General features: G+C 34.1%; 2 protein-coding genes across 3 annotated transcripts; one reads left to right on the top strand and one right to left on the bottom strand.

The window, feature by feature from the left end:
* The first annotated feature begins 3668 nt into the window (after nt 1-3668).
* Nucleotides 3669-7164, top strand: LOC133295884 (ornithine carbamoyltransferase, chloroplastic). The gene is made up of 5 exons (XM_061494770.1): nt 3669-3897; nt 4182-4516; nt 5638-5769; nt 5871-6146; nt 6710-7164. Exons 1-5 carry the CDS (start codon nt 3729-3731, stop codon nt 6890-6892), a joined length of 1095 nt encoding a protein of 364 aa, XP_061350754.1. The 5' UTR covers nt 3669-3728; the 3' UTR covers nt 6893-7164.
* A 798-nt stretch (nt 7165-7962) lies between these two features.
* LOC133295906 (uncharacterized) lies at nt 7963-11389 on the bottom strand. Of its 2 annotated transcripts, none has more exons than XM_061494813.1 (8): nt 11129-11389; nt 10741-11001; nt 10562-10636; nt 10377-10415; nt 9983-10090; nt 9399-9496; nt 9123-9234; nt 7963-8440 (listed from the first exon to the last, which is right to left on the bottom strand). In XM_061494813.1, exons 1-8 carry the CDS (start codon nt 11273-11275, stop codon nt 8186-8188), a joined length of 1095 nt encoding a protein of 364 aa, XP_061350797.1. In that variant the 5' UTR covers nt 11276-11389; the 3' UTR covers nt 7963-8185. The 2 variants fall into 2 exon arrangements, with proteins under 2 accessions (XP_061350797.1, XP_061350798.1); XM_061494814.1 differs by having other exon boundaries at nt 7965-8440; nt 10562-10633.
* Between the last annotated feature and the right edge of the window lie 812 nt (nt 11390-12201).

Here is a 12201-nt window from a genome sequence, read left to right as displayed (position 1 = left end):
AATAAAAAAATTCAATAAATCATTGAAAAAGGGGTAAAAATTTCTCTCTTATCTGTGAATTCGAATTCTTTTTTGAACAATTGAAAAGGTTAAGTTTCAATTGTTCAAATTTGTTTCCATTATATATATATATATATATAAATGTTTTCGCATAGATTTAAAATAACATCATTTTATAATTTGAGAAAAAATATAACATATTTTAGTAAAATTTATGATACAAAATTTTAAAATACTTTATATATTTTTAAACTCAAAATAATATTATTTTAAAATTATAGTAGAATTATTTATTCTTTTATCACTTAGACTCTTATGTTTTCTTTCTTATTAATTATTCCTGTTATTTTTTTCATCTAAATTCATTTTTAATATTATTAATAATTGAGTTAACTTGCCCATTTTACAAAAATACTAGATTATCTACAAATTGTAGAACCGAGAAATAGAGAATAATCTCAGTGGCTGCTTAGAAGACGATAAGACGTAGAAGAAAGCAGCAAAGTAGAAAAATGGAAACTTTGTTCAATGATTTGCCTGCCTGCATCTCTTGCCTTCTCAATATAACGCTATTACTTCCCATCGCTATTACTTCCCATCAAGTGATAACTCATTGTCAGGGACACTGACAAAAATGTCACTGTTCATCAATTTTTTTATCTAAATGCCACGTTAATAATGTTATTTTCCAATCTGCCACGGAGGCAAGTTCACTACCCAGTGTAGCGAACTCGATTTGCTGACATGTTACGTTTCTAGTAGACATCAACTTGATTTTAACCAAGTTCGCCTACATGGTAGGCGACCTTCATTTTTTTTTTTTTTTTAAATTTGATACTTGTTATCCATTAAAAATATGACACGTCAGCAAACCGAGTTTGTTACACAGGGTAGCGAACTTGACCCGGTGGTATATTGGAAAATAACACTGTTCGCGTGACATTTAGATAAAAAAATTGATGAATAGTGACATTTTGATCAGTGTTCCTCATTGTCATCACTCAAAAGAAAGACAGACACATTTGGGTGAAACATGGAATTTGAAACCAAAAAAGTTGCATTAGAATTCATATTAAATTGATTAAGCTTCTCAACCCAACAAGCTCTTGCTAAATATTTTAACCAAGAGGATCACAAAGATGCCCACGATATTCCAATTAAAGAAATTTTTAGGTTGTTGTTATGATCCATGTCTAATATGCAAAAAAATCATATCTATCCAATCCTTGAACTGCTCAAATTTTCATATATATATATATATATATATATATATAGGGATTTGCATTTGTCATTTAACATGACACAATAAACTTTCATACACACACAACATTTTGTGGGGCCTACACTTTTTGAAGAAAAAAGAAAAAGAAAAAATTACGGCACACAAAACGAATCTCTACAACATTACACAATCACTGTTCCTACAACATAACTCTTATAAAATCCATATATATATATATATATATATATATATATATATAGGGTTCACTTTTCTACAGTTACTGCAGATAAGTTATCTGTAGTAAGCCTAATACGATGTTGTTTTGGGGCAGATATCATGGTGTTTTTGTAATTTTAATTTATTTCAGAGTTATAATATTTATATTTATAATTTTTTAAGATTTCAATATCAAAACAACTTTGTTTCGAGAATAAATGCAGATAACTAATCTGCAGTAACTGCAGAAACATTTTATATATATATATATATATATATATATATATATATATATATATATATGTATGTATGTATAAAGCTTGATCATGAGATTTGCATGCAATCGCGTCAACACCAATAGATGAAAAGGACAAATCAATGTGAAACTAGAGGTGGCAAAGCGGGCAGCCCGCCCCTGCCCGCCAAAAAGCGGGCTGGCCCGCCTCGCCATTGAAGGTGAGCTAGATATCTCTGCCCGCCCCGCCCCGTTTGGGCGGGCGGGGCGGGCTGCCCTCCAAGCCCGTCACATTTTACACTAAAAATAAAAATAAAAATAAATAAATCAGCCCGGGCGGGCTGGCGGGCTTGGCGGGCAGCGGGTTTAGAAAACTCAGCCCGCCCCGCCCCGTTAGGCGGGCGGGGCGGCCGGCCCGGCGGGCGCGGCCCATTTTTCCAGCTCTATGTGAAACATAACAGATAGCATTAATATCCTTAAAAAAAATCAAGGAACAACAAGGGAACAGTGAGGATTTTGTCACGGTTGGCAAAAAAATTTACCATACTTCCACGTTAATAGTAAATTTTGCCAACATGCCACGTGGCATATTTCGCTATACTGTGTAGCAAAATATGTGTGCAAATAATTCGCTACACAGTGTAGCGAAATATACCACGTCAGAACCAAAAATTCCACGTGTCAAAATTGGAGAAATTCGTTACACTATGACACTTTGGTCACTGTTCCAACAGCAAAGGTCAAATTGTGTGATTGATTTTCACTTGAATTCAAAGAATTAAAATTTTAAAAAGCAAGTAAAAAAAATTAACGAGTAAAGTACATTTTGGTTTCTTAAAAAAAATTACATGGCCTATTTTAATCCTTTAACAAAAAAGTCGATTTGTGGTCTTTCTGAAATTTAAAATAGATTAGTTAATCAAAATCATAGTCTCTTTGAAATTCAAAGAAGACCCACATTAGTCCCTCAAAAGATTTATCACGAATCTATTTTGAATTTTAGACGAACCACGAGTAGACTTTTTTTTTTTCAAGATATTAAATTGAGCTCTGTGATATTTGTTGAAGACCCAAAAAATACTTTACTCAAAATCAATTTATTAAGATCTACAAAATTCGAAAATATAAATAGAGAGATGGGATAAGTAAAAGAGTGTAAATAAGTAAAACAAGGGTAAAATGAGCAAATTAATTGGAAGACTAACAATATTAAATGTGGACTTGAATGGAAAAAAATCACAAAGTAATACTTGCTAAAAAAAGAAAAGAAAAAGCATTGGCTATAAGTGATAAACTCATAAAAGAATAAATTAGAGGAGATTTATGAATTCTTCCCTACTAATAACAACATGGATAAAAATATTAACTTTAATTTTTATTTTTATTTTTAAATACCATGGATCAATTGGATGAAGAGTTTTGCCGCATTTGTAATCTTGCCTAGCTGGATTGTATTTGTCGATTAACTGATAAAAATCTCCAAAAAGTAAGAGAGAAAAACTAAGAAATTTAAATTTTGCTGAAGATAAAATTAAAAATTAATACATTTATAGAAATAAAAAATTATATTTAAGATTAAATATAAATGCATGACCCGAAACACAAAAGATTAACCGAATGACCTACAATAAACAAAACAATTTAGATTATAAAGTAGTAGCATACTGATTCGTAATTTAACAAGAGGTAGGATCATTTGACATCGGTGTCAAATTTGAAGTTTGACACCTCATCTAAGAGTCGTTAGATAAAAAAAGATCAATGGTATCACCGGTGTCAAATTAATACATTGATCTTTTTTGATCTAACGACTCTCAGATGAGGTGTCAAACTTCAAATTTGACACGGTGTCAAACTTCAAATTTAAGACGGTGTCAAATGATCTACCTCATTTAACAATGTATTAACATGGTGAAAATAATAAAAATAATTGATTATGATAATAATTACAAGTGACATGAAGGGGTACATAAATCAGGGAAGAGAAAGAGAAGTTGGTATTACTATTGGCATTGTGCATTGTGTTGTTTGTGTTTGGTGAGTGAGGAGAAAGAAATGGCTGCGATTTCGTGTCACTGTAACTGTGCTGTTGGATTCGAGAAACCCTACCTCTCCCCTCACAGTCTCCGCCATTCCGCTTCTTTCCCTTCCATTTCTGTTTCTTCTCCACTCAGAGTTTCATCCCTCGCCACTTTCGCTGTTTCAGCCGAATCTTCTGTCACTCGTAAACCTACTATTCCTTTTTCACCTGCTTTTGATTTGCTCTATTTACTCGACAAGTTCGTTATCATCTTATTCTGTCAGATATATTTTAATTGCATCAAATTAGGGTTTTATAAATGCTACATGCATATACTACTCGTTTCTGATGTTTGCGATGAATGATGTTTATATTCTGTTAAGTCCTAAGGGGGCTTGAGTAATTTACAAGTTTTTTAGTTAAGGAGCATTCTTGATTTAAAATCTAAGATCATGATGGCGTTTTTTTTTTTTTCCTGTCTGCCACAGAAAAAGTTGGGCTGAAAGATTTTGTTCACATAGATGATTTCGATAAGGACACTATTTTGAAGATATTATATCGAGCCATTGAGGTCAAGGCAAAGCTAAAATCAGGGGATAGGAGATTTCGACCTTTTGAAGGGAAGACAATGGCTATGATATTTACAAAACCGTCCATGAGAACACGGGTTTCATTTGAGACTGGCTTTACATTGTTAGGTGGCCATGCTGTCTATTTAGGACCTGATGACATCCAAATGGGCAAGCGTGAGGAGACTCGTGATGTTGCTCGTGTTTTGTCTCGCTATAATGACATCATTATGGCTCGTGTTTTTGCTCATCAGGTATGCTGGTGACTGGTGAGTTAAGAGTTTCTTATGTTTCGTTTGGTTTTCGGACTGCAATTACTCGTGTTTGTGGTTAATTTTTGTTTTTCTAAATTCACATATTAAATTTTCAATACAACTTGCATTTGGGGATTGGGGGGGAGTATGGAAGCAATCAGCGTCTCTTAGGGATAGGGTGTGTGTTCACAATGTTCACAACAGTGATGAGGTCAACAAGCTCAATTCTAATCAAGTGTGTTACTCCCAAACACGTGGGAAAGAAAAGGTGAGGAGGAACTGTACTTGTAATCAGGTGCTATATGATGCATGGTTTATTGAGCAGTGTATGCTGTCTTTTGGGACAGTAATTTTCCAGTGATTTTAAGATGTCATTAATCCTCAAGGTCCTTTTTGATTTTGTTATGCTTGCATAAAATTGCAAAGGAAGCATGTGTAAAGCTTGTTTGAAAATACCTGCCGTTATTATTGCCATTGCTTGTGGATAAGAATGTCTTTTTTTGTGTGTGATAGAACACATAACTTAATACAACCTACCCAAACCCCTCACCACTAGACCAATCCTAGTGGCTTAAGAACGAATAAATGAATATGAAACTATGATATTTATATGGTGCTTTCTGAAGAATGATGTCTGGCTTTATTATTTGTGACCTGTACTGTTGGTTATGTATAAGAAGGGCCGGCTTGGCTCAGCGGTAAGCTTGCTTGCCGTGGTGTGTCAGGTCGCGGGTTCGAATCAGCCTCTCTGCAAAAAGCAGGGGAAAGACTGCCTAGAGTATTCCCTTCCCCAGACACTCACGAAGTGGGTATTTGAACTGGGTCGGCCCTTACTGTTGGTTATGTATAGTGTTTGATTACATCTAGTGCTAGCATGGGGCCTTGAGATGACTTAATATTATCGTACAGGAATGTTTTGATTATTAGTGGTCTCTCAGCTGTGAATCAGTTTTATTGTCTCTTACAATTTAAGTCGGCTTAGTATCACAATAAAAGTGCTTCTTTGCAATTGTGGACCTTGGTATCTCATTGGTTTGAGATGAATTTTTATCTGCTCCAGAGACGTGATTAATCTTTCTGTCGATAAAAAAGTGCTTTTGGTTTACCTTTTCTCATTGCAGGACATACTTGATCTTGCAAAGTATGCAACTGTACCAGTCATCAATGGATTGACAGACTACAACCATCCCGTCCAAATAATGGCTGATGCCCTAACTATGATTGAGCACATTGGTCGGGTGGAAGGTACCAAGGTAAGATTATGTTGCTTATCTTGAAGAGTTTGTTTCTTCCTAATTCTTAGTGGCATTGGTAAGGGAATAGTTATCTAACCATATTCTGCATTACACGTCAGGTTGTCTATGTTGGAGATGGGAATAATATTGTTCACTCATGGTTATTGATGGCATCTGTAATTCCTTTTCACTTCGTCTGTGCGTGTCCAAAAGGTTTTGAACCTGATGAGAAAACAGTTGAGAAGGCAAGGAAGGCTGGAATCAGCAAGATTGAGATAACTAATGATCCCAAAGAAGCTGTTAGAGGAGCTGATATTGTGTATTCAGATGTCTGGGCCAGCATGGGGCAAAAGGAAGAGGCTGCATTCCGCCGCCAAGTGTTTAAAGAATTTCAGGTACTTGATATTTCAGTTAGACAAAATGTTTTAGGGTAAATAAAATAGACATTTTTTATAAAATGTTAGGTTCTGACATTGTGTTCTTGTAGCCACCTAGGATTTAGCTCAAATGTTACAGGTGGTGTGGGGTTGGTGCAGAAATCATAGGTTCAGTTAAAAAAAATGTGCTCTTCTGGCATAAGGATTATGTTATGTTTGAATTTTGGTTAAAATGATTTAACTTTTGTATCCACATCCACTCCCTAGCAAAACAGGAAGTAGCATGCCAATGAGCTAGTAGCTCCATTGTCACTGGCCGAAGTCATTAAGACTTGGGTGTTCATATTGGAGGTTTGATCCTCTACCAGACCACCTTTCCTCCTCCCATAACGTGGTGCTTGTACCTCCAATTGTAACAGAAAAAGGAAGTAGCTTGTTGTGAATTGATGAATAATAAGATAATAATTGTGTAGTCAAAACACTTAGTTAGCAGGTCAGAGATATTATGGGGATAGACTCTGTTTAGGAGTCATAACTGTCGACTTGTAGTATTTACAAGAAATTGCAATTGCATTTTTCAGGTGAACCAAAGTCTTATGGATATGGCTGGTTCAAAGGCGTTTTTCATGCATTGCTTACCAGCGGAAAGAGGGGTGGAGGTGACTGACGAAGTTATTGAAGCTCCAAATTCTATAGTCTTCCCTCAAGCTGAGAACCGAATGCATGCACAGAATGCCATAATGCTCCATGTGCTTGGGAAGTAGTTGGTTGGATGATCAATCTGAGGTTGAGCAATAGTTATGTACACTTTCAATAGTTGGTTTCAGGCTTTCAGCCATGTTTGATCAATAAAGTTGGAATTTTGAGTTGCGTCTGTATTATTACTAGCCATTGAAGAACAGCAGAGTCTTAAAAAAGCTTCTGTCGCTTTGATTTGAGGCGTATGACGGGCATAAGTATCCATTTTTAAAGAAAGATAGATAAAAAGAATATATCTGGGGTATTTGACGTTATACTTAATATTTTAGGTATTCGATTTTTCCGTTATTTGGTATGAGTAAAATGTTTTTATAATTCATTCATAAGAGGTTATTTCTAATATATCATATTTGAATTTTCATATTATTCCGATTTGAAAAGAAAGGGGAGAAAAGGAATTTCTTTTCCTAGTTAATGGTAATTAAAAGCTTATAAATAAGAGGTCATTTATTTTAAGGGAACATGCCATATAATTTTTATTGTTTTAGCCACTTGAGTCAAGTTTATAAATAAGAGGTCATTTATTTTATATTAGCTTTAAATTTCGTTATTTTTCGCTTTTGGGCAACTTAAGGAAGAAAATAAAGAGTGAGTTCAGGATAGAGACCAATTGGAACAGAATTTTTATATAGCAGTACGATATTGACGTGGCAGCATAAATTGGCATGTGGGCGAAAATCGTTCGAGCTTCTCAGTTTTCAATTCACCCTCTTGCACAAAAATACCGAAGCAGAGCTCATATAAAATTAGGGTTTTGTATTTCTCATTCAACATGAGAATTCATGTTGTAGAGACAAAAAAACATGTGGGACCCGTATGTTAGAAAAAATTATATGTAGGACCCACGTTAATGCGAAAATCGAAGGGTGTGTAGGAAAATTCAAATTCTCATGTTAAATGAGAATTATAAAACCCATAAAATTATCATAACAACAGATGAAATGCATTTAAGCGAGCAGCCTCATCTCCGATACTTATAGGCGCTGGTCATCAGCTCAATCAACACTTCAAAAATGTAGTCAGACAATTTTAGTAAACAAGACTTGGGTGTTCTTAATATTAAACTAGGAATGACAGTTCATACTTGCCTCAAGCTCAAATCAAATCTTTCCGTGAAAAATATATAGTCTTCCATGCATTAATCAAACCAGCCATAAATTGTAATTATAGCTGTCATTTGAATTGACAGTAAGAGTTGAATAATAAACAGCAAATTGAAAAAGAAAAAAAGAAAGCGAAAAAAGAAAGAGTTGAAAAAAGGAAGAAGGAAACACGAAGAAATGGAGCAACATTTGCTACTATTCATTTGCATAATCATCAGGCGTGGGAAGACCCTTTATCTGCATCTGCTTGTACATCCATTGCAAATTCTCTAATGTCACCTCACCACCAAGAGAGCGGATAACAGATCCACCACTGCATGAGCCTACTTTGCAGCATTCTTCTAGTGACAAACCCTTGATCACTCCATACAAAAATCCACTTGCGAAAAGGTCCCCTGCTCCTGTAGCATCAGTTGCCTTTGATTCCCCTATGGCCGGGACGTGTATCATCTGACATGGAAAAAGCTTGGTTTATGATTAGTTATTAGTGACTAGTTAATCTTTTCAGCACAAATGCCAGAATGCTAGTTGACCCGAGCACCAAGTGACAAGAAAGTAAAACTACTGAACTTTGTCCCAATGATTTTGGACCACAATGTGCTAAAACTGCATTCATCATGTCAACAGCAAACAATTTCCTGCAAAATACTACTCCCATGCTCCTACCTTTGGTGAATCTTTGCTGATAGGGATGATGTATGTTGAAGAAGGTTCAATAAAACTATAAAAGATCAGACAGAATGCAGAATGCCTCTGGGTACACCCTTTTACCTTCCACCCTCTTTCCATGTAAAAAGTTTGATATATTTGCGTTGGTTGGATGGATGGATAGAATGCAAATTTTGAGCTTTTTATACTAACATTATGGCCAAAAAACATAAAAACAAGGAAAGCTTCACCAATCCGAAAAACATTCTTTTTATGTAGAAAGCCAATATCTTCACATCAAAATCCTACTACGAGGTGAAATACACTACACTGTGTCTAGTTAATTATTGTGTCTTCTGGTCAATTACCAAATGTTCACACCAGAGACAACTGCACACATCACCCCTCCCCCTTCCCTCCAAAAAGAAAAAAAAGAGAGTTGAGAAACAAATCACAAAGAATGACAGAAAAAAAATTAACACACCTCCTTCCCATGTTTAGCAATGCATCCATTAGGGCCCAATGTTACCACAGCCCATTGGCAGTATTTGGCAAGAAATTCTACTGCAGCTATCGGATCAGCTTTCTGTTCTCCCCTAAAATCCATGGAAAAGTAATCGATATCACTTATTAAAAGAAAAATAGAGTATTCATATTAAATGGAAATAAGACAGTCAATAACTTGGAAATTGAAAATAAATCTTTTTTTCAACAAAAGGTATCTTGATATAAGTATGGGTCCAATCCAAATGACAGTAACCTTAGGAGTTCAGCTGCCTCATCCTCATTGGCAAAGCAGAGGTCTATGTTCCCAGACTCCAGTAACTTCAGAAGTGGTAGTTTGGAATTCCTGACCATCTTGCCAAAATAAATAGACTGAGCGAGAAGTATAATATAAATGATTCAAAAGACTTTAACTTCTACATTTCTATTTATATTGGTATGCATGTTGCGCATTATCATACATTCATATTTGAGATTTCATAGAAAAGAATATGATTCCTCTATGTAGCAAACGGCAGCAAGAAATCAAGCAAGTTCAGTAATTATTAGTGTGAACCAACCTACGGATGATTATATTGATTTAGCAGCTCTTTATCAGAATTTACTTTTATCAAATTACCAAAAACAAAAAAACTATTTACTTTTATCAAGACAATCCTTGTTCAGTTTAAATGTTAGAAATGAAAACTCTACTTGCGAACTTCCCAAGCTCAAGTGGGAAAAACCTATTAAAATGGGTTTGAATTTTCCTTTCATCAAACCTTTGTACACAAATTATTTTTATAAAAAAGAAAAATGAACTTTTGTGGAGGGGGAATTCCGAGTAGTGGCATGAAATACCTCAAAACTGGCCAAATCCAAAGAAACAAGAAGGCCTTCCTGTTTGGCTAAACAAATGGCTGCTTGAATAACTTCCAAATTGAGTATTGCATATCTCAACACCAACCACTGAAATGTAAATATATCGGCAACTAAGTTCACAGAGAACCTTTAGATGATATATTATTAGTAGTGATAGACCTATTTGGACAGAAGAGCAAGTTTTCAGTATGTTTGCAGAGATCGAATATAAAGCAAATGCACCTTCATTTTCATTCTATGATGCATAATAAATTAAATCCATGTCATCATAATTAGAAAATTATTATTAGAATGAATAAAAATATTGAAGTATATAGAGCAGGTTAACAAACATAAATATGTCCACAATATTTTAATTGATCAAGAAGTTAACCTTGGAGCCCTTGAAATCCTCAATCTTCAATTCTTCTGCCTGCAAAACAAGAAAAAAAGAAAAGAAAAAAGAGTACATGTGAGTCAGACAAACAAAATTCACAAAAGCTAAAGTGACGATCCTTTATATCCTAACCTAACCACAAAGAATCCACAAAGGGTGTTTGAGACAATAGAGTCATGTACCTGAACTTTGACAGCATTTGAGAGACAGGGTCGCATTGTACGGTTACCCAAGGCATCAACCAAGCATACACACTGCTAGTCAGTTAAGTCATTAATATTTCACTTTTGTAATTTATCCAAGTCATTTGTTATATATGATCAAAAAAACTGAGATACTGAGGTGGTGACTGGTGAGAAACCTGTGCAGTGTGTCCTTTCTTCTTACGGAGTCTTGAGAGGTTGACAGCATTGAAGGTCATGTTATTGACAAATAGCTGGCCTTGCTCATCATCCCCATAAGCCCCAATAACTCCACTAGAAATTCCAAAACAACTACTTAGTCCTCTAATTGTATTAGCAACACTACCACCAGCCAAGGTCTTCATGGGAGAATGAGAATGACCATCATCGGAATTAGATTTAACCTCCCTCAGTATATATTCGAGTTCTTCAATTGCAACCTACAAAGAAATTGGGAATTGAATTAACCTATCATATTATATTAATATTAATTGAATAGAAGAGAAGAGAAGAGAAGAGAATAAAAAAAGCATAATAAGAATAGATTAAAATGAAGAGAATAAATACGGGAACGGAGCCACCGCGTTCGCCGGGAATACGATCGAGGAAGGAGGAATCAACGCGAGCGACGTTGTCGACGAGAGCAGATGGCTGGAGACCAAGAATAAAGGGAGCAATAGCATCGCCTTCCACCACAGTCATTTCGGCTCCCATTGCTTACCCCACACACACACACACACACTGAATCTCACAGATCTTCTCTACGCCGCTTCTTTTCTGAAGGCCCTAAACTTTTTGCTTTTCTCATTAGCCTCCATGCAAATGGAAACAACTTGGTTTTTTTTTTTTTTTTACTTTATTAAATCGATTTTATTAATTATATAGTGATATTGATATTTCTCTCTTATTTATTTTTATTTTTTACTTATTTATTTATTTTCTCTCATTCTTTTCTTGCTTTTTATTTGAATTTATTGGCAATCAACCAAAATTAGTTTGGAATGAGAGGTATGTTATACTTACAACTTTTTTTTTTTTTTTTTTACAACTATATCTTAACACTATTGATTTTCGTCAATCAACAATTATGATTTTCACAAATTAAACTCATTAATTAATTATTAATTCACAATAAATGATAATCGTTGATTGACGGAAATCAACGGTGTTAAAATACGGTTATAAAAAAAAAATTGTAAGTATAACTTTCATCATTTTATTATATTTAATTTTATTTTGTATCCAATTTTTAAATTATAATTATGTTTTTCTTATCTTATTTATTAACTATATATATATATATATATATATATATATATATATATATATATATTGGTATTTACGTAGACATCAAATCTATTATAGTTTGACTAAAAAGAAAAAATCAATTTTATTACGTTTATATAATTTTTTATTTTTGTAATTTTCAAATCCTATTCAATTACTCTTATCTTATTCATTTAATTATTATACTGTGATATTTTGATAGACATCAAATATATTTGAGATCGACTAGAAAATTAGGGATATTTTGTTTTATTTTGTTTAAATCTATTTTCTACAAGTTTAATTCTTTTATATTTTTCAATATATTTCATTTTTTTATATGTTTAAAACTAATCCAAACATTACCTTTTAAC

Source organism: Gastrolobium bilobum, unplaced genomic scaffold, assembly GCF_033153095.1.
Source record: "Gastrolobium bilobum isolate Gb01-03AN ecotype WA unplaced genomic scaffold, APGP_CSIRO_Gbil_v1 utg2195, whole genome shotgun sequence".
Classification (NCBI taxonomy): domain Eukaryota; kingdom Viridiplantae; phylum Streptophyta; class Magnoliopsida; order Fabales; family Fabaceae; genus Gastrolobium; species Gastrolobium bilobum.
This window is presented reverse-complemented; position numbering and strand designations above follow the sequence as displayed.